This window comes from Microtus oregoni, unplaced genomic scaffold, assembly GCF_018167655.1.
Source record: "Microtus oregoni isolate MIOR12 unplaced genomic scaffold, Mior012 000019F_ref0000042, whole genome shotgun sequence".
Classification (NCBI taxonomy): domain Eukaryota; kingdom Metazoa; phylum Chordata; class Mammalia; order Rodentia; family Cricetidae; genus Microtus; species Microtus oregoni.
The window spans coordinates 10,916,390-10,938,449 of NW_024543078.1; the positions used below are offsets into that span (position 1 = coordinate 10,916,390).

At 56.0% G+C, this 22,060-nt stretch overlaps 2 protein-coding genes across 2 annotated transcripts; one reads left to right on the forward strand and one right to left on the reverse strand.

The window, feature by feature from the left end:
* Positions 1-83: 83 nt before the first annotated feature.
* Positions 84-2,984, reverse strand: Vmac (vimentin type intermediate filament associated coiled-coil protein). Its single transcript, XM_041669558.1, is given in 3 exon segments — positions 84-1,519; positions 1,521-1,656; positions 2,571-2,984. Coding segments are annotated over 3 exon segments (504 nt in total). The 5' UTR covers positions 2,762-2,984; the 3' UTR covers positions 84-1,342.
* Positions 2,985-3,744: 760 nt separating this feature from the next.
* Positions 3,745-7,374, forward strand: Ndufa11 (NADH:ubiquinone oxidoreductase subunit A11). The gene is made up of 4 exons (XM_041669559.1): positions 3,745-3,930; positions 6,216-6,308; positions 6,457-6,579; positions 7,223-7,374. Exons 1-4 carry the CDS (start codon positions 3,834-3,836, stop codon positions 7,333-7,335), a joined length of 426 nt encoding a protein of 141 aa, XP_041525493.1. The 5' UTR covers positions 3,745-3,833; the 3' UTR covers positions 7,336-7,374.
* Positions 7,375-22,060: the final 14,686 nt, after the last annotated feature.

A 22,060-nucleotide genomic window follows, 5' to 3' on the forward strand; every position in this document is an offset into this window, starting at 1 on the left:
CAGGCAGGAAGTCAGCACCATGTAGGATTCAGAGACCAGCTGGATGGAGCAGCCCCTATCCCTCCCCCCCCTCCACACACACACACACACACACACACTTGGCTGCTCCAGGACAATTCCCTGAGCACCAGGACCATGAAATTGAACAGACCAAGTGCTGGTTGCAGGCTGGCTGCAGGGGCGTGTGAGGACTCTTCTGCTGCTCTGACGAAGACAACACACCCTCACCATCGCAGGCCCCGGGACAGCACCAAAACCAGAGTTACAAAATAGATCCTCTCAGGGTATCAAAAGAAGACTTGCTACAAAAACACCATTGTCCCTGGGAACAGGGCAAGGGCTCATCAGATGTCCAGGAGGCTCCTGGCTGTTGGGGGCCTCATCAGCTGTGGCAGGCACTAATGAAGATAGAAGTTCAAAGGCAGCCCCGGCTACATAAAAGGGCAGAGGCCAGCCTGGGCTACACAAAACTGCCTTTAAAAAGCAAAAGAAGCAATCACAGTGGAGGGCAGCAACCAGGCTGTAGTAATTACTACAGGGACGCTGGTCAGAAGGCCCCTCTGAAAGGGGACATTGGAGAGAAACCTGAGTGTCATGGGAGAAGGCTGAGGCTTGGACTGTGGTGTCAAAGAGGGAATGGAGGCAAGGGAAATGGATCCTGGATTCATGATTTGTCTTCCTACACAGAAGCAACAGAGCATGAAATAAAGAGGAGATTCTGCCTCAGGAAGAGTGGTGATGGGTCAGGACTCATGTCACCTGGGCATGTGACTTACACTTGTATTCAAAGCACTTGGGAGGACTCTGGGTTCCAGAGAAGTCTGGGCTGTGGAGGGAGACCCCATCTCACAGCAAAAAAAAAAAAAAAAAAAACAAGATAGGGCCTGGTGTTGGGTGCCAGGCATTGGGTGCCTGTCATCCCAGCAGGGCTCAAGGTCACCCTCAGCAAGTTAGGGGCCAGCCTGGGCTATGTGGAACCGTGTCTCCCAACAGGAAGCAGCACGGCCTCGGAGTCAAGCTGCCGTTAATTCACTGGTGCTGGGATGGCAGGTGTCCTCTCCGTCAGTTTGCCAGCATGTCTGCATGCTGGGCAGGGGCTCCACCACTGAGCCACTGCCTCAGCCTTTGTTTATTTTTGAATTATTTAAAATCAACTGAATGTAGCAGATGCCCCAAGCGCTGGGGGAGGGAGGTGGAACTGTTTTAAATGGGATCTTGGCTTTTCACTTGTTCCAGTGTTTATGAGATCCCAATAATATCCCAGGACCCTTCAGGGACACTGGTGACATCTGGGGCTCTGGGCTTTGGCCACACATTCTGAGATCAGATCCGCCAGGGCAGCTCACACTGTGGTCCCAAAGACGGCAGGCTGCAGGTCATCCTGGCCCTCCCCAGTGCTGTTGCCCAGGGGTGGGCCGGGCCCATCCGGAAGCAGCTGGCCCTGGCTGCTGGCTGGCGAGGGGCCCAGTCGCTCAGCCTCCTCCAGGGCGGCCAGCAGCGCAGCCAGGGGTGGTCGACGGGCGAGCGATGTCTTGCAGCAGATCAGCCTGGGGCTGCAGCTGCTGGATCAACTGGTCCCTCTGGTCCACTGCAGCCTGCAGACTGTGGACAGTGGCCTCCGAGTTCAGCAGCTGCTCCCGGAGGGCGGAAATCTCCCTGGTGAGGGGGCCAAAGGAGGTAGTTACTACTGGGGTACAGAGGCTCTGCCTACCTCCACTGCCTCTTTATTTGCATGCTTGTATGTGTGCCCAAATGCCCACATGTAAGTTGGGGTACAGCTTGTAAGAGTTGGTTCACTTCTTCTACCCCATAGGATAAAATTCTTTATCTTTCTTTTTGTCTTGCTTTGTTTATCGAGAAGACAGGGTTTTTCTGTGTAGTCCTGGCTGGCCTGGAACTCACACTGTAGACCAGGCTGGCCTGGAACTCACAGAGATCCTCCTGCCTCTGCCTCCCATTCTTAATGGCAAGTGAGTGCCCTTACCCACAAAGCCAACTCCACAGCATTGGTAAAGTACTCCAACTCCACAGCATGCCTGGAGTCAGGATTCTATCCCTAGCACACCATCATCCCAGCACTCCAGGGGATCAGGAGTTGAAGGGTATCCTGGCTACACAGTGCCTTCCAGGCCAAAAACAAAACAATGCCAGTTTTGTGGCTCCTTCAATAGAACTTCCTTGTGGCCCAAAATGGTTGCCACAGCTCTGACTATTGTATATGGGTTCTGACATCGCGGTCCTCGGGTGCGCTGTGCACCTACCGATAGGCTCCTACCCAGCAGCCCTTGGGACATGCTCTTCACTTCATACCTCCTCCGATCCTCAGACGGGCCCCCAGGGCGGGCAGTACCAGGGGACCAGGCCTTGCGGGACAGCTGGCCCCGTTTGAGCAGTCTGAGACACTCATACAGCCTAGGCGGTACTCCTAACTCCTGATCCGCCGGCCTCAGCCTCCTCAGTGCCGCGATGCCAGACACGTAGAGCTCTGGAGATTTTGGCTCCTGGTTCCCAGCCCTTGCCGCCCGCCTCCTCCGGGAAGTCCGCCGGCCGCGCCTCCCCCGGGGCCTCACCGGTCCTTGACGCGGCCCAGCTCGTCCAGGGCGGCGCGCAGCTGCTGGTCGTGGTGGGCCAGGCGCTCGGCCTGCGCGCGGACCGTGCGCTCCGCCGCCAGCAGCCGCGTCTCCAGCTCCGCCGCGCGCCGGTGCACGGCCGCCAGGTGCGCGTTCGCCTCCCGGATCTGCAGCGCGGGCGGCGCAGACATGGTCCCGGGGCCGCCGCACAGGCTCCGCCCCGCCCCGCGAGGCTCCGCCCAGCGCGCAGGGAAGGCCCCGCCCCCTGGGAAAAGCCGTGCGCCTTCCTCTTGGACTCTCGCTATTGGCCACGGTTCTGAGGGGGCAGGGCTAAGGCAGGTCACGCCCTTTAGGTGCCACTCAAGTCTCTTTCAGAGTCGCTTCCGTTTGCCTTCGCCTCCGAGCTCAGGGCGATCTTTTTTTTTTTTTTTTTTTTTTTTTTTTTTTTTTTTTTGATTTTTCGAGACAGGGTTTCTCCGTAGCTTTTGGTTCCTGTCCTGGAACTAGCTCTTGTAGACCAGGCTGGCCTCGAACTCACAGAGATCCGCCTGCCTCTGCCTCCCAAGTGCTGGGATTAAAGGCGTGCGCCACCACCGCCCGGCTGCTCAGGGCGATCTTGAACCAGCGCAGAGAAGGCCTTGAGATCCGTCAATTACATCCTCCTCGACTTACGATTGGTCCCTATGCCGATAGTCCCCGCCCAAATAGGACACGCCCCCAAATAGTCGCACGCGGTTCTAATTGAGAATGCGAATAGCCACACCCTACACACATCCCGGGTCCCCGATTGGCCGAAGCGCTGTGCTCTGTAAAACCTGCATTACGATTGGTGTATCCGCTGTCAATCTCGCCTATTGACCCGCCTTACACCGCAATCGCTGTACTGCAATTGATCTGGCAACCTGTCAATCTCTTGGATGGCGGGTTGTCAATGGCATCGACATTCTCTCCGCTAGGAACGCCGTCTTTGCTAGGACAGGCTGCATTTTCCTTGGTTGACAGCGGTGCTCCTCAGTTTACCTTTCCAAGAATGAAGTCACGGGTGTCCCTACCCAGATTCGCTCGTGGGGACGCGCACGACACCGTTCCTACGGCGTGAAACGGAGCCGTCCACGCCCAGCCCGCTCCGCGCGCATGCGAACAAGCAGAGTCCACGTCCGGGACGCTCAATAAAGTTGCGCGCTGGAAGCCTCGCGAGAGTTGGCCCGGCCGGCTGCCCTTGACGCGGGAAGGTCTACGGAGTGCGCACGGCCCGGCGCAGCCATGGCCCAGCGGCTTCTCCGGGCCTACGATGAGATCCCCGACGGCACCCAGTGTCACCGCAAGACCTACATCACCACTGCGTTCGGCGGCCTCATCGGTGAGCGCGGGCCCCTAGAGCGGAGGGCACGCGGAGGTCAGGGGGGCCGCGGTGCGGGGTCGGAAGGTGCAGGAGCTTGAGGATTCTGAGAGGTGTAGACCTATTTGCGCGCTGCCCCTAGGATTTCAAGGGGCCATAAGCCATTATCGCGGAGCCCGGAGAAAATGTGAAGATCTTTTTAGGGTCATGGAGTGATCAGACCATTCGAGGTTTTGAAGATACTAGACCGCAGAGTCTCTGTGTAGCCGAGGGTGGCCCTGAACCCCTGATCCTCTTGATCCTCCGGCTTCAGCCTCCGAAGTGCCTGGATGACAGGGCTACACCCTGGCTTAATCTCTGGGAAATGTTTTGTTGTTGTTATTTTTTGTGTCTGTTTTGAGGTATTTCAGGCAGGGTCCCATCGTCTATCCCAGGCTGACCTCGGACTCAGAGAACTGTCTGTCCCTGCCGCTCGAGCTCTAGGACCAAAGGCGAGCGCCACCACGGGAGATATTTGTTTACTCTTATTTTGAGACAAGATCTTCCTCCGTAGCACTGGCTGGCCTGGAACTCAAAGAAATCCTCCTGCCTCTGCCTCCTGAGTTATGAGATTAAAAGCGTGAACCACCATGAGGACTGTAAGATTCCTGATGGGGCACACTTGTTAGGAATGTCAGACATCTTTTTGGGGTGACTCTCACTGCACCCACAAGGCCTCAGTCACTCATGCTCTCGCAGTGTGTATACAGGCCTCATTCATGAGTCCTCCCCAAGGCTTTGCTCCCTCCAGGCAAGTGCTGTGGGGTCAGATGAGTGGGAGAATTTTTGTTTGTTTTAATTTTTTTTTTTTCGAGACAGGGTTTCTCTGTAGCTTTGGAGCCTGTCCTGGAACTCGCTCTGTAGACCAGGCTGTTCTCGAACTCACAGAGATCCGCCTGCCTCTGCTGGGATTAAAGGGATGTGCCACCACTACATGGCCATGGATTTGGGGGCTTTGAAAACTGACGGAACGTTGGCATTGGAGCCAGAGGATGAGCGCGTGCAGCGTGGGGTAGGGCTGGAGTGTCTGAGGTGGATGCTGAGCTAATCTGGCCCTTGCCAGAAGCATTGCTGGGGAGCCAGTGCGGGAGGAGGTGGGAAGTTGTATCTGCTTGAGCAATCGTCCCTGTATGCCTTCTTTGTCCCCAGGCTTCTCATTCCCCTGGGGGGGACTGGTTTCCTGTCTGGCTCCCCTCAGAGTTCATTGCAGGAGGGCAGTGAGCCTACCTTCCCAATGGGGTCTCACAACTTGGGGAACTCATGAATGAATGAGGCCCTCAGTGAGTGGGTGAATGAATGAATTCCTGCCTTGGCAGCATAGCCCCCATAGGGATGGTGGCTGGTGGGCACAGCTGGTCCTGGAGGCTCCCATGCTGCCGGTGGCTCCAAGGCTATGCCTGTTCTGAGCCGTGGGACAGTCACCGCAGTGGCAGCAGCTAGAGGTGGGAGGCAGTCAGTCTGGGAATGGGTCTTAGGACCCCTGGCTCATAAGGCATGGTCAGTGAAGTCACTCAGGGTCCCTGTATCCAGACCCGTTCTTCAGCCCAGCTGGAGGCCTCAGTCTGTAAACTCTCAGTGTTCAGCTCGGAACTCCCAGACCTCACCAGGAAAGGCATGAGTGGCACACCCCCTGGGGCTGGAGGATGGCTGAGAGGCAACACCCACTGTCCCGTGGCCAGCTGTGCCAGACTGGTGGCTTTGCTTCTCTGGGGCCGCTTCGCCATCTGTGAAAGGAAGTAACGGCAGAATCCAGCCAGCCAGCCAGGAGCGGCGATAGCCCTTGTCATCAGTTTCCGTGTAGTAGGAAACCCGTAGCAGCTGCTCCAGGGAGATGTGGATAGTAACTGGGGCTGCCCTGCCGTCCACCCAGACCTGGGCTCCTGGCTCAGCACCCACCCTGGCCTCAGCTCTTACATAAGCCATGGTGTGAAGTACGGGGCAGTAGGGAATGGAAAAGCTGACCAGCGTGGGAGCAGGGTGGGCGTGGAAGGCACGGAGCCAGCCAGGTGTGGAGACGCGTCTTGGCGGAGCCACTGGCACATGAAAGGTCTAGCCTCTCTTGAGCCTGGTTGCTGCCAAGCCGGATTGGGCCCAGGTCCCAGCCCCTTGGAAAATCTGGCCTTTGATGGGAGTGGAGGAGGCACAGTGACAGCTGTGCCGTTGACGGCACGGGGCCCTGGGTCGGGGAACAGCAAGAGGTGGGCCTGGGTTTGAGTCCTGCTGTATCCCAGCAGAGCTTCCCAGACCTCCGCCCTTCTCCTCCACAGGCGCCATAGGCTCAGCCTACAGCGTCGTACTCAACCCTGCAGACACCCACCTGGAAGCAGTGGCCAGGGCTGGCCGGTACACGTTCACTGCAGGTGAGCTGGCAACGGGTCCCTGGACACTGACCCTGGCCTGGCTTAGAGGGCAGAGAGTGGTGGCACCCAGCTTTGTCTGCACAGGGACAGCCAGGTGCTGGCTCAACACTGCAGTTTCCCCACCTCCAACCCCCACCGCCCCTTACAGCTGCTGTCGGAGCTATGTTTGGCCTCGCCACCTGTGTCAGTGCTCAGGTCCGTGAGAAGCCAGATGACCCCCTGAACTACTTCCTTGGGGGCTGCGCTGCAGGCCTGACCCTGGGAGCACGCAGTGAGTATCGTCGTGTCGCCCCACACACACAGTGCGTGACCCCTGATGACTCCAGCCTCCTCCCTCTGTTTTACTCCAGACAGGCAGTTGCTGCCATTTCAGCACCAGGCAGTCCTTCTACCTAAATGCCCTCCTGGATGGCTGTCCTGCCCATGCCACCCTGTGTCACAGACACTCAGTAGCCATCTCCAGGGTGGGACGAGGCCTGCCTCCCCCCTCCCCCCCACTCTTCTACCATTCGCATGTGCACACTGGGAACCGGCGGCCGTCTCTTCCCAGCTGGGGGCCCTGTAAGGTCTGGGTTTGCCCACAACCCAACTTTGACTTCAACCCCAGGCCTCCTCATATTCTTTGTGGTCCTGGGCGTCTGGCCAGGGGAAAGCCGTGCTGGCCCTCAATTCAACCATGGGGAAAGGCTGTCTTAACTGCCAGGAGCCAGTGCTGACTACATCCCCTCCCGACATGACCTGGAGTGGGGGAATAGTTGGTACAGGGTAGCCGGGCCTTGGTATCCCCATTTCCACAACTCACTGCTGGGCTCTATAGGTCTCTGAAAAACCCTAGTTCCGTCAGCCCTATCATCGTGGGGGGCTCCAGGGTCACACCTAGAACACCCTGTGCCTGATGCCGTCTTTCCCCACAGCTCACAACTACGGGACTGCAGCTACAGGCTGTGTATACATGGGCACCGCAGCTGCCCTGTTCAAGATGGGAAAGCTGGAAGGCTGGGAGCTCTTCGCCAGCCCCAAGGTGTGAGCCGAACCCTGCGGCAAATAAACACCGTGTGTCCCTGTGCGCAGTGTCCTGGAGACTTCCTTGCAGCCATGCACCGACCACAGGGGAGGGGTGTGTGTGTGCGCACGCTCGTGTGCAGAAACGGATGAGATGACACAGGTCCAGACTTGCTCTGGACACATAGAACTCAGGCAACCAGGGAGAAGACCGGAAGACCACACGTGCCCAGTGTGGGTGTGCCGAGGCTGCTGACCTGGCCCTGCAGTGGGGGAGCTGCGTTGACACAATCCACATTCCCGTGGCCAGCCACCAGCGAGTGGAAACCTGGCCACCCCAAAGCCAACAGCTTCTGGTAAACACTGGGCCCACACACCCGTTACTCCAAGTTCCTGGGCAATGGAGCAGAGAGTCCTGGATGGGCTGTCCTGTGCTGCAGGTCACCGCAAGCCTCAAGCCCAGAATGGAGCCCATCAGCCTGGCCAGGTGACATGGGGCTCAGTCCCTGCCTAGCAGAATCCTTGCCCAGTGCCTGACAGCCCCATGATTTAGGTGGCCCCGGAATGCTGGCGACGCCCGGCCCAGCACTGGCTGAGCTTCCTGGCAATTGTGGAGGAAGCAGCGGGCTCCAGCAGGCCGCAGCGGCCGTAAATCAAGCTCTATGTCCTGCCTGAGGAGCTGCTGGGCCCAGGCACTCCCTGCTGGGGGCCCAAACAGGCACGCGTCCCCTGCAGCTCCAGGTGCCATCGCAGGGTCATCCCCAAGGCTGTTTGGGCTGGATTTGGGGCTCCCTGAGAAAGAACGGGGATACCCCAAGACATGCAAAGGACACAGCTCAGGCCCCAGAATGCTGGAATTCATTTGCTCTCTGGCTTTGAATCATGGGTTCCTGGCTTTATCTCTCAAAACATGCATGGAGCCTCAGCTCTGCCCTAGCACACGGGAAGGATGACTTTCCTCCGCACAGCAGGTCCCTCCCAGCTTCCTGGTTCTGGATGTGTGCCCACAGAGGTCTGAATGGACCTGGGTGGTCACCATCTCCCTTTCCTTCACTCTGCCTGAGCTCCAGGGACAGGAGGGCCTCCGCTGGGGCCTGCCGTGGTGCTGCCCTGCCCACTGGTCACTATTGCGTCTTCCATAGGTTTGGGGGGGGGGGGGCGGTGTTCAAAGCCAATGCCTGTTCCCCCTCTTGGCTTCCAGGGTGCTGCTGACTCTGCTTGCAGCCCACCCAGCCCTTTCTGGGCTAGCTGCCAGGGCTAGAGTGGCCTGCCAGGCTCCCCGCCTGCAGTCCAGACCCCCAGAAAGGGGCAGGATGGGGTGGCTGCTCACCAGGCTCCAGGGAACCCCAAATCCAGGCCCCATTGGCAATAAACATTTACTAGCCAGTGAAGGTTGACGTCACCCCCACACAGAGGCCCTCATCCAGAATGCCCTGCAGCCTCCCGTATGGAGCAATGGGGACCATCAAGACAGGCTCCCTGGAGGCCTGGAAGAGAAGGTCATCCTCCGGTCAGAGCAGGTGCTGGGGACGCTGGGACATACCTTTTCCTAGAATACATCCTACACATGTGGGCACAGGAACAAGAAGTGTGGCTCAGTGGCGTCTGCCGGCAAACCAGAAAAGTGTCAGCAGGACACAAGGTTGAAGTGTGGCTGAGAACTCCCACCCCTGCCCCACAGCCCTCTTCCTCTTCCTCAGGACCAAGGCCCAAGTCCTCCCTGCAGCCCACAGTGCCTGCTCTGCTCCCCCCTCCCCCCCCCTGCTCCAGCCACACAGGCCTCCCCCGTGCTCCAGCATGCCGGCTCCATCCTGCCCCAGTCCCTTTGCCCACCGTGAGCCCTCTGCCCAGTGGTTCTTGCCTAGCTGGCACTTAACAGCTTCTGCGTGTCTCCTCTGGGGGATCCCTCGTCCCCTTCCCTCTGCTGCTCTCATGGGCTCCATCCTGGCTTCTACACCCCTGGTTCTGACCCAGCAAGGCTCAAATAATTCCACATGGAATGACAGAGAGTGAAAGGTCAGGTTAGCTGGTGGCTATGGTGGAGCCGGCCAGGAGAGCACCCAGGCCTGAGATGCTTGCCTCTGGTGTGGGCTTGGCCCAGGGTCCTGCCTTCTCCAGCAGGTGAGACACACAGGGTAAGAACAATACACGGAGCTCAGTGCATGGCAGGCAGCACCCGCAACGGGCCATTCACAGTCTCGCCCCAGCCGCAGGGAACCTGTGGGCAGCTGCATCTACACCACACGTGCAATTGAAGATAATAAAGATGGATCTTTAAAAAGCAAGGGGAAAGGTGCCTGCTGCCGAGCCTGGTGCCCTGGGTGCGATCTCTGAAGCCCACACAGCTGGGAGCAGAGAACGGACTCCCATAGGTTGCCCCTGACCTTGGCACCAGCACACTGGATGAATATGTGGGCTTTAAAGGACCAGGACATGTAGGAGTCTGGGTCCTATGGAACCCAGGGCGGTGGCCAGCGCCTGAGTCCACAAGACGGGAGTGGGTCTGTGAGGTGAGCTTAGGGTGTGTTTCCCACAGAGCACGGCTTTCTGGGAGGGAGCCACTCAGGCCAAGGGCATAGCATGCCAGGGCAGAGGGTCCCTCAGTGAGGGTCCTGTCTGCCATCCCAGCAGTGGAGATGGAGTCAGGAAGATCCCCTGCTACACAAGGACGTTAAGGCTAGCCTGGGCTACAGGAAACCCTATTCTTAAAAGGGAACGGTCAAAGGAAAAACATAAACATTTCATCTTGATAAAGCCCCCTCGTGGGGGAGGGGCAGCACCTGCCCATTAACCGGAGGGAGTCATCGTCTACTGGGAAACTGAGGCACAGAACACCCCCCCCCTTCCAGTTCCTCTCTGAAGCAACGCCCCCCATCCGCCCACACAGACCCAAGCTTTCCAGGAAGAGCTGAGTGGTCGGTAGTCTGGAGCCTGGGGGCTGTGGGCTCTGACCCTGAACCTCAGCAGGGAAGGTGTGAGGCAGGTAGTGGGGGGGGGGGGGCATTCCGCCCACATGGAGGGGCCCAGTCGCTCTGGGGCCTGCCAGGCTGGCTGGAAATCCACAGACCCCACTCATTAAAGAAACAAAAAGCTGAACCTGCTTGTCTTTTTATATGTCTAAAATGTACTTTATGGTTTTTCTTTCTTCTTTTCTTTCAATAGGTAAAACAGACTTGGGCTACCCAAAGCTTCCTAAGCTGCTGAGAACAGACCTCAGCATCCCCTATACACACCTGCCACCAGTCCGGTGTCTTTGTGTTTTCTTTCCTCTGGCCTCATACCCATCCTGCCTGGCACACGGAGACCCACCTGCCCTTTTTAATGGCAGCATACTATTCTAGCACTCTCTCCCATGCCTCTCCCCCACCCTCACTAAAGCCACATCCTGGGAGCTGCCCTGTGCCCACAACCTCTAAAGTGCTAATTAGCAAGCCAGTTTTCAGTTTACGGAGAAGCCAAGCCACAAGGATAAAGCTCCCGTAAGTCACCGTCCTTGTTCCTTAGTCCACGCAGGTCCCCAGCTTGCACGAGCGGCAATGTTTATTGCCACCGATACCTTGTGTCCATAGCTGTCAGAAACCAAGGCCTAGCAGAACCCTAGAGTTCTCTGTACCCCGCCTGACGGCCGCCACCCAACATCCACCCAGGCTTTCCCTCGCTGTGTGCATTTTAAGGGCTCCTCTAGTCTTTATGCCCGCTGGCTCCTGCTTAGACGTGTTTAGTATCCCACTTTCTGGGTAGACCACAGGCCATCCCATTTGGTCTGGAAAGGACATGCGGGTATTGCTACCATTGTTTTTGCCTTTGTGCTCTGAGATCCAGTCTTACTGTGTGGCTTAAAACTCATCCTCCTGCCTCCAGGGTGCCGAGACGCCGGGTGTGTGCCACCACTGCCCATCTGAAGGACATCCTGCTTGCTTGCAAATCCTAGGGATTATGGAAACGGTTCCACAAACATCCGTGCACGTGGGTTTGGTGTAGGCACAAATCCTTTACCTCCTTTGGGTAAACACTAAGGACGTGACTGTGGACCCTGTGGGGAGTCATCATTGCTCTCACCCCAGCAGCGTGGCAGGGTGTCTGTGGCCCCAGGTCCTCCATGGTATTTGGCTGTTGGCAGCACCTGCCCTTCCCGCCCCTCTTGAGCTTTGGCTCCCTGGAAGCACAGGCATTATTTATGTCACTGAGGACAGGCACATTCCTAAGGTCACATGGCAGATGAACAGAAAGCCAGGATGTCCGAGTGGCACTATGGTACTTCTGCCCACTGAGTACCCTCATACGCAGACGCCCATGGGTAACGGGTATTGAAGCATGTGTCAGACTCACAGAAGAGGTGAACGTTAGAGATAGCATGGGAGAGGAGGTGGATTTGAGGAGAGAAAGGGACAGGAGCCCTGGGGAGAGCCCTGGGTGCTGGTGCTCAGGTCCTTCTCTGGGCTGAGTCTCTTTCAAGTCCCCTGAATAGCTGTGAAGACCCAAATGCCGCATCTGGCACCTGTGCAGTCTCGCTCAGGGCCACAGCAATCCCTTCGGCAACTACGGGTCCAGGATCTGGTCCCCATCGGGATGATCTGGGGACAGCTGACGGCCATCTCTGGTCTCTTCCCTCTTAAAGAAAACTGGATGTGAGGAGGGGGAGGGGGCATGGACACTTCCTGCCCCAGACTGGTCCTCTGATGACAGTTGGGGACTCCCTCTCTTCCTAGACTGTGCTATTCCCTTCTGACCCTCATTATCCAGTCACCAGCTACAGGAGTAGGTCTTCCCCATCCTATCCCCCACCATCCTTCCCCCGCCATCCTGCTCCCACCATACTGTCCCCTCACCATCCTGCCCCTCACCATCCTGTCACCACCATCCTGTCCCCACCAACCTTCCCTCCACAATCCTGTCCCCCGCCATCCTGCCCCCACCATCCTGTCCCCCGCCATCCTGCCCCCACAATCCTGCTCCCACAATCCTGTCCCCCACCATCCTGCCCCCACCATCGTGTCCCCTCACCATCCTGTCCCCACCATCCTGCCCCCACCATCCTGTCCCCCACCATCCTGTCCCCGCCATCCTGCCCCCCACCATCCTGTCCCTGCCATCCTGCCCCCCACCATCCTGTCCCCCACCATCCTGTCCCCACCATCCTGTCCCCACCATCCTGTCCCCACCATCCTGTCCCCACCATCCTGTCCCCCACCATCCTGTCCCCACCATCCTGTCCCCCACCATCCTGTCCTCCACCATCCTGTCCTCCACCATCCTGTCCCCCACCACCCTGCCCCTCACCACCCTGCCTCCACCATCCTGCCCCCACCATCCTGCCCCCACCATCCTGTCCCCCACCATCCTGCCCCCACCATCCTGCTCCCATCATCCTGTCCCCCACAATCCTGTCCCCACCATCCTGTCCCCACCATCCTGCCTCCACCATCCTGTCCCCCACCATCCTGCCCCCACCATCCTGTCCCCCACCATCCTGCCCCCACCATCCTGCTCCCATCATCCTGTCCCCCACAATCCTGTCCCCACCATCCTGTCCCCACCATCCTGTCCCCACCATCCTGTCCCCACCATCCTGTCCCCACCATCCTGTCCCCACCATCCTGTCCTCACCATCCTGTCCCCTCACCATCCTATTCCCCACCATCCTGTCTCCACCATCCTGTCCCCTCACCATCCTATCCCCCACCATCCTGCCCCCACCACCCTGCCCCCACCACCCTGCCCCTCACCACCCTGCCCCCCACCACCCTGCCCCCACCACCCTGCCCCCACCATCCTGCCCCCACCATCCTGTCCTCACCATCCTGTCCCTACAATCCTGCCCCCCACATCCTGTCCCCACCATCCTGCCCCCACCATCCTGTCCCCCACCATCCTGCCCCCACCATCCTGTCCCCTCACCATCCTGTCCCCCACCATCCTTCCCCCCACCATCCTGTCCCTACCATCCTGCCCCCACCATCCTGTCCCCCACCATCCTGTCCCCACCATCCTGTCCCCCACCAACCTTCCCCCCACCATCCTGTCCCCTCACCATCCTGCCCCCACCATCCTGGGCCACCCACCCTGCCACCCCACTAAGAATGTGGAGAGGCTGTGAGTGACAGGCTGTGGAGTCCGGGTGGCCTGCTCTTCCCTCCCACGCAGCTGGTCTCCGCGGCACATGGAAAGCCCATCAGCAGTCACCTGACTGACACCTAGGAGGCCCCTCTGAGCCTCTCACTAAACACCACAAGGCCTGCTTTTCTGCATTGAGACAGGCTCTTGCACAACCACCCAGGCTAGCTTGGCACTTGCAATTCTCCTGCTTCAGCCTCCTGTCTGGATGGCAAGTACTTGCCACTGCACCGGGCTCGGGCCTTGCCGAAGCATGGATGGATGACTCTGGGAGCTGCAGCTGCCTGACTTGGGGTGCAGGAGTCAGAGGTTGAGGAACAAGAGAGGGACCTGGGCCTTGCTCCCTCCATCTGCTGGAGACTGAGAGGGAACAAAAGGTCGCAAATGTGTGCATACTGGGGCACACTCGATGACTGACAGTCTGTCACGAATGCAGGGTCACCTCTACATCCTTCTCCAGGCAATCTGGATCTGAGCCACAGGGGAGGAAACTTAGGGACCCTGGTAGAGCAGAGGCTCCATCACACCTCCGGGAATTTGCCCAGAAAAACCCAAAGCTACAGAGTTTAAAGTTCAGAGGTGGAGCTCCTACCTAGAATCCCTCAATGAGGGGCTGGGGGTGTGGTCAATGGTGGAGCCCCTCCTAGAATCCCCAGTGAGGGTTTGGGCATGATCAGGGGCAGATCCCTCAAGGCCCTGGGTCCCTTACGCAGCATATCACCAGAGAGAAGGGACCCTACCATCCTCCTCTTCTTTTTTTTTTTTTTTTTTTTAAAAGTTTATTTATTATGTGTACAATATTCTGTGTGTATGCCTGAAGGCCAGAAGAGGGCGCCAGACCTCTTTACAGATGGTTGTGAGCCACCATGTGGTTGCTGGGAATTGAACTCAGGACCTTTGGAAGAGCAGGCAATGCTCTTAACCACTAAGCCATCTCTCCAGCCCGATCCTCCTCTTCTTAAGAGTGGCCGCAGCAGGGTAGAGGGCCCTCTGCCTCCCCAGGTCACCTTACTGCGGTTGTCCAGCCTTCAGAGAGCTGTCAAAGGCAAGGCTGCAGCCTCTGGACCCTGGATCGAATTCGGGCTCTGCCACTTTGTGCACACATGTGACTCTGAGACCATTACTGTCTCTGTGCCTCAGTTTCCCTGTCTGTCAAATGAAAATAACAGGCCAGCAATAGCTGTGCCGACACCGGGTGGCTTGGTGGCTGACACTGATTTATGCTGGTGTCTGCCCGCCACGCCATACAGTGTGCTGCTTAGGGGCCCCGCCAGGCCCCGGCCTCCCTCCTGGCCGGCAGGGAGGGGCTGAGCGGGAAACAGGCTAATTTTAGTTCTGATGACACCCCCCTGGCTGCCAGCCTTGTGCAAACATCCCCAGCCAAGCGTCCCCCACCCCCAGCCCGCCGCCGAGGAGCTGTTTATTCATTCTTGTTGGCCCAGCTTGCCTGTGCCTGCCACCCAGGACTCTGTCCAGAGCCCGTGTCCCACCGTGTCACCCCGGGGGGGGGGGCGCTCACCTGAGGCCTCTGCAAGGCCTGGAGACTGTCCCAGCCCACTCAGACATTGTCCCTTCAGGGTCCTGCAGGTCCAGGTCGTGCCCCACGGGTCTGGGGGAAGAGTCTGTCGAGGCGAGGAAGATTTGGACTGGAGCTTTGGCTGCCTATCCATTCATCCCTTCGTTCATTTGTGCAGTGTATTTCCAACTCTGTCAGGGGACACTCCAGTTGTCAACGACAGAGACAAAGTAGCTGACGAGATGGGCAAGCTAGGATAAATGAGGGACTAGAACGCAGCCCCGAGGAGAGGCGGACACACCGGGGAGTGCGAGAGGCTAATTTCCCTGTGTAAATTCGGTCTCAAGTAGCCCAGGCTGGCCTCCAGCTTGCTCTGCAGCTGGGGAGGAGCCCTGGGGCCCCATGCATGCTGGGTAAGCGGCGGCGGTGTCCACGGAGCCTCAAAACCCGGCAGAAATGCGAGGCACTGGTGCGTGTCGGGGCACGTGTAAATATCCTGGGGTCAGAATGCTGAAAAAGCAAAGGGTCCTGGGATGGTCAGGAACGGAGGCCGGCCTCATACCCAGCTACCCTGTTACCATGCCAACTTGGGAGGTGACGGGACTGAGGACCGCAGCTGGGCTTGCTAAGTCTCAGTAGCTGGCAGGTGGATTCCAGCTGTAAATGAGGGCTTCCGGAACATTCTGAGAGTCCCGGGAGGGGAAATTATGGCTCTCAAGAGAATGCTAATGGGGCTGCAGGGCGGATAGGGACAAATGCCAGAGTGTCTTCAGCACGTGGCATCTCCATACGTTCCCCGCGGTGCTGGGCCTGTTGCCCAGGTTGTTGACATGACATTCTAGATTTTTTTTTTATTTTACCCGAGTGTGGGACAGGTGTCCTAGAAAAAACAAGTCGCCCAAATAAAAGCCCTGAAAAAACCCCGTGCTTTTAACCTCTTCCTCACAGCCTAGATCTTCTCCTTCTGGCAAAATTCTTGACGACTTTTTTTTTTTTTAACTTTTCAAACCACCATACCTCGACTCCCCAAAACCTGCCAGAGAGAAAGGCCCCTTTGTTCTGGCCCTGCACGGTCTCTGGAATTTTTTCTGCCAGGTACCTACAAGGTCTTGTTTCTTCTCACACTCCTTGGCAAGGGGCTTTTTCTTTCTTTTTTCTTTCCCTCTACTTGACAAAAGATGTCCTGGTGACATTTATTTTCAGAAACTGGAAATCAAGCGTGCCTGGCCCGCCTCTTCACCCACTATGAGCTGAAACTTAAGCTTCATGAACCCAGCGGGTTTGGGGTGTCAGGGCAGGCAGACCCCGACGTGCCAGGGGCCCCAGGGTGAGGACAGGATGGGGGCGGGTGGCAAGGCCATGCCAGGTTTCTGTCACCTGGATTTTCCCGGGCTCCGGGTGCATTCCACCGCCCCCAGCCTGGAGAGAGTCAAGGAGAGGTTGAGCTCTTATGTGTGTATATATAGACAGGGTCTTTACATTTCCCTGACTGCCCTGGAACTCAGTCTGTAGTCCAGGCTGGCCTCGAACTCACAGAGATCCTCTTGCCTCTGCCTCCTGAGCACTGGGATTAAAGGCGTGCGCCACTACTGTCCAGCCAGGCCAGTTCTTAACAGTAATGCGGGAGGGGACACCGAGGCCATGTTTCTTGGCTCATGCTCACAGTGGCGTAGAAGACATGTGAAGGCCTTTCAGGTTCTCGGATGGAGAATTACTAAACCCCCCACCCCACAGATCACGCTGGCACAGACTAGGCAGGGTACGTTCTGAGAAGTTCTGGGATGACCCCCAAAGTCACATAGCGTCCAGAGACAGGTCTATACCCCAAAGTCAAGAGACCTGAGGGAAAATGGATCCAGATTTCAGACAGATCACCTGTTAGGTACTGCAGGGCTAGGAGTGTAAATGAGAATTTCTGGAATGTTCTAGAACACTCTGGGAGGATTGCTACTCTCAAAAATGAAGAATGCCAGGTGATGGTGGCGGCGCACGCTTGCGATCCCAGCACTCTGGAGGCAGAGGCAGGTGGATCTCTGGGAGTTAAAGCCAACCTGGTCTACAGAGTGAATTCCAGGACAGCCAGAGCTGCTACACGCCGAGGGACAATGGGTTTGGATGAGCCTCAGTTTCCCCACTTTCACAGTGAACGCACAGGGAAGCCAGAGGCACGTATTCATTTGGCCCAGGTGGAAAGCCAGAAGGAGCCCTGACAGCTGACAACGTGGGGGGCCAGGGCGCTCTGACAAGCCCACCAGTGACCCCAGGCCTGAGCCAGCTCCTGCGTACCCATGGCTCCTGAGCCACCCACACAGCACACCTGGCTCCCGGCGTGCGGGAGGGGCCCAGGAGGCCACGGCTGGGGCTTGCTTGAACAGCAGGGGAAGAGCAGGTCCTGGGTCCATGGGGGATGGGCATGGGTTTGAACCACAGGGTGGTGAACAGTCCCCAGCCTGGGAGCAGGCCCCTCCACCATTGGAGCCCTCCAGGTCTGGGGGATGAAGTTCCAGCAGGTTTGTAAGCTGGGGCTGAGGGGAGCATTTTAGGACTTGAGGAGACCTAAGACCCTCAGAACACATGGATGGCCCACCCCAGCCTGGAAGTTGGTCCCAGCTGGCCCTGAGCCTGGGGGAGGGACTTCCAGGGGCCCTACTCTGTACATTGGCACCTTTCACTCAGAGAGGGTCAGAGGAAGCCTCTGGGCTCACAGCACTCTGGGGAGGAATGCTGGCCCCCAGTTGCTGAACAGGCGTCCCCTGACCCCAAGGACTGGCCCTGTCACGTCAGTGGCTGGTCCCTCTGCCTCTCTCAGGTTCTTGACCACTTTGCCCAGCTGTGTGACTAAGGTGGGGACCAGGAAGATCAGGCAGAACAAACATTTCTGTAAAGGAAACTGTACAGGTGGTGTGCAGGCATAAAGCCGCAATGGTGTTGGGTGGCGGCTTGAAGGATGGGGCAGGGTGCTCAGCAGAGAGGTGCCTCCTGCCGTCAAAGGGCTAGGGCAAGCAGGGCAGTGGTGGCGCACACCTTTAATCCCAGCACTCGGGAGGCAGAGGCAGGCGGATCTCTGTGAGTTCGAGACCAGCCTGGTCTACAAGAGCTAGTTCTAGGACAGGCTCTAAAGCTACAGAGAAACCCTGTCTCAAAAAAAAAGGGGGGGGGGAGCTAGTGGACGACTCCAGGCAGGGTGCTTACCATCCACACCATGAGGACCTGAGTTAGAATCTCCAGAACCCACGGAGAAAGCTACACTTAGTGGTGTGTGCACCTGTAACCCAGCCCTGGGGTAGACACAGGAGGATCTCGGGGCTTGTCGACCACTGGCTCAGCTCAGGCCAGTGAGACCCTCAGAAAACAAGACAGAACAACTAGGTGGACAGCCAAGGCTGACATCTGGTCTTCATGCGTGTGCGTGCACACACACACACATACACACACACACACACACACACACACACGGCTGCTGGCTCATTTTCAGTCATGCTCACACACTCATATATGCATTTGTGCACGTACACACACACACACACACACGTACACACAGGAATACAGGTCATTTCCAGGCACTCAGGCACACATACATGCATACATAGGATTTCAGATTAATTTTTAGTCATGTACACACACACACACGTACACACATGTGCACACACATGCACTCGTGTGTGCACAAACAGGGCTGCAGGGCCATTTCTAGTCCCTATGGACAGATGGCATTCTCTGGGACGGGTCAGAAAGGGCCTGATGGAACAGAGGTTCTGAACCCCAAGCCTCCCTTATCTACAGTTGAGATTCAGAGTTGGGGCTCAACTAGGACCTGGGCTCAGCCTAGGAGTCAAACGATGATCAAGGCTCAGCCTGGGGTCAGAGACTCAGCCCGGGGATCAGGGTTCAGCCTAGTATTCTGGTACTGTCCTTGGGCACATCACCATTCCACCGTCCTGGTAGCCTGGCCTTCACCACCGTGCTAGGCGGCACCCAGGGGCTTCCAGGCTCAGCAGGTCGGGTTTAGGAGCGTGGAAAATTCCTGCCAGCCCTGGGGCCTGCTGGATCTCACCCACTGTAGCCCACACCCCACAGTGACCTGCTGATGGATGCCTCTCGCTCCAGGGACTTTAGGGGCCCTCACACCTGGGTGCTGGTGTGTGATGCCAGCACCCCCACAATCCATCTGGCCATGGGTCAAATGAGAGAGTCTCTTTCTGCCAGAGGCAGGTGGGATACCCGGAGGCCACCACAGACCTCCTCTGAGGCAGAAAGGCCTGCTGGGAAGTCCAAGCTCCCCTTGTGGCTTTTGGGACATCCAGCAATCAAACATCCCCTGCTGCTATTCTTTGGGTCGGCAGGCTGTGTTGAAGAACCTGGAAACAGAGCCCAGCTCAGGCCGCCTCTGTGACCAAAAGTCACAACCGCGTGCACAGACTACACGCCCATCTTAAATGACAAGAGCCCTTTGGCCTCCACTGGAGAATAGTGATTAGGGCTCGTTGCATTCATGCTGGGCGGTGGTGGCGCACGCCTTTTATCCCAGCACTCGGGAGGCAGAAGCAGACGGATCTTTGTGAGTTCGAGGCCAGCCTGGTCTACAGAGTGAGTTCCAGGACAGCCAGCACTACACAGAGAAACCCTGCCTGTCTCAAAAATGAACAAACAAGCAACAATTATCAACAACAAACCCCAGATAAGTAAATAATTCATTTTATTCTGTGAAATAATGATCGAGTATTTCCCAGCCCTTCTGTCTTATCCTCCTTAGCCCAGGCAGAAAAAGCAGGCTGAGCCATCCTACACCCAGGGAACTCAGAAAACTGGAAGGACAGGGGAGTTATAGGCTGAGGAGGTTTCCTGGAAGAGGTGCCTACCCACGGAGACTGCAGAGTCCAAAGCTCACCCATCCAGTGCCTGACCACGGGCCTATGTCACCGTGACATTAAGATTGACAGCTCAGAAATCATGCCCAGAAGTCTGACTAATCCAGCCAGAGAGAGGGCAAGAGAGCCGTCACTTCCTTCAGCAAACCAAGTCCTGGGATCCCACCCACCTGGCACGGTGAGACTCGGGGTGACACAAAGCGGAGCAACTCAGTAGAGTGGAGATATCCTGTCCCTGGAGAAGACAGATTCTGATTAAAAAACCAACCGTCCAGAACATGTCTCCATCCACCAGGAGAGGGAAAAGGTTTTCCCAGATAGCCAGAGCTCGTGGAAGGAGACACTGGTTTTACAGTCACAAGTACGTGACCTTCCTGTGCCAGAGCCCCTGCCTCTGCCAGGGACAGCCACTGACACCACAGGCCTTATAGGATAAAAGGGCAGATTATTGAATCTACTCTGAAAAGAAAAAGGGAGGATATAGGTACGATAAGACAAAAAGACAGATTACAGAATCTACTTTTATTTTATTTATTTATTATGTATACAATATTCTGTCTGTGTGTATGTCTGCAGGCCAGAAGAGGGCACCAGACCTCATTACAGATGGTTGTGAGCCACCATGTGGTTGCTGGGAATTGAACTCAGGACCTTTGGAAGAGCAGGCAATGCTCTTAACTACTGAGCCATCTCTCCAGCCCCCCAGAATCTACTTTTAAAAAGCAACTACTAGTAGTTTTAAATGTCCTACATTGGATTGGACTTTTGTATGTTGTATACAAATTTTGTATATTGTTACAAATTTGAGATTAATTTTGTTAGAACATTCTGTACATACATTTCTACTCTTGTTCAAGGTGTTATACCTATGCAACTCATTCAAAAATGTAATGCAAATTTCTAGACCTTGAAAATTATTATTACAAACTGTTTAGGGTAATAAGGAAATACAGGGTTAGTAATTAGTCACCTAGTATAATTGAACTTATGGTCACATTTAGGTATGCTTTCAAGGTCAAACAAATATATATTTTAGATAGACAAGTCATCTTTTTTTTTTTGGTTTTTTGAGACAGGGTTTCTCTGTGGTTTTGGAGCCTGTCCTGGACAAGTCATCTTCAAATGCTTCAGAGATCTACAGAATATGGCATTTAAAGCCGGGCGGTGGTGGCGCACGCCTTTAATCCCAGCACTCGGGAGGCAGAGACAGGCGGATCTTTGTGAGTTCGAGACCAGCCTGGTCTACAAAGGGAGTTCCAGGACAGGCTCCAAAGCTACAGAGAAACCCTGTCTCGAAAAACCAAAAAAAAAAAAAAAAAAAAAAAAAAAAAAGAATATGGCATTTAAGATGTTTTAATAACCTATGTTCTCTTTTGTGACAAAGAGACAGGTCTGCTCCTGGCAGCACCAACCTACTTCAGAGAAAATAACGGACATCAAAGAAACTCCATGGGGAGTTTACTTTCTTTGTGGCAAAAGTAAATCACTAGGGGCTGGAGAGATGGCTCAGAGGTTAAGAGTACTGACTGCTCTTCCAGAGGTCCTGAGTTCAATTCCCAGCAACCACATGGTGGTTCACAGCCCAGCTATAATGAGATCTGGTGCCCTCTTCTGGCATGCAAGCATACATGGAAGGAATATTGTATACATAATAAATAAATCTTATTTAAAAAAAAAAAAAGTAAATCACTGAGCAAGAAAATGCCCTTGCCTTAACTGCTGACGGTATGCTGTCCTAATAGGGCAAGCAGGACACAGAAGAAAGTGACTGCCAAATATTGTCAAGACAATGAGGGACAGTCCTTCAGAATGTCCTGCTTCACAGAAAAGTCTATCGGATATGCTAGGCCTGTAGAGCGAAGATGGATGCCCCAACATTGCAGAGGAACCTTGGGTGTGTGTCCAGGCAGCCAGCTGATTCTGTCATTTCTCACATTTTTTGGAAGTCGCTTGCTTGCACTTTCTGCTTACTCAGTTTGTGTTCATTTGTATTTTAATAAGTAAAGCTTACCTGAAGTTCAGAGAGTAAAACAGCTGCACTGATCAGCCTTAACAGACCAGGCACCTCAGGAGTGGTAGCTCAGAGGCTGGCTCTTAGCCAAGCAACCCGGACCAAAGATAGAGGTTGGACCTTAAACTTAGAGCACTGTTCATCTGGAAGCTGTGGGCTGGGTCATAAAGAAAACAATTGTAATACACTTCCTCCTTCCTTTCTTTCGGATCATCATCATTCTGAGAAGGATCCTGCGCTG

Coding starts and splice junctions, on each gene's coding strand:
- Ndufa11 (XM_041669559.1), top strand. CDS start 3,834: ATGGCCCAGCGGCTTCTCCGGGCCTACGATGAGATCCCCGACGGCACC. Junction 6,309..6,456: donor CCGGTACACGTTCACTGCAG/GTGAGCTGGCAA, acceptor CGCCCCTTACAG/CTGCTGTCGGAGCTATGTTT. Junction 6,580..7,222: donor CCTGACCCTGGGAGCACGCA/GTGAGTATCGTC, acceptor CTTTCCCCACAG/CTCACAACTACGGGACTGCA.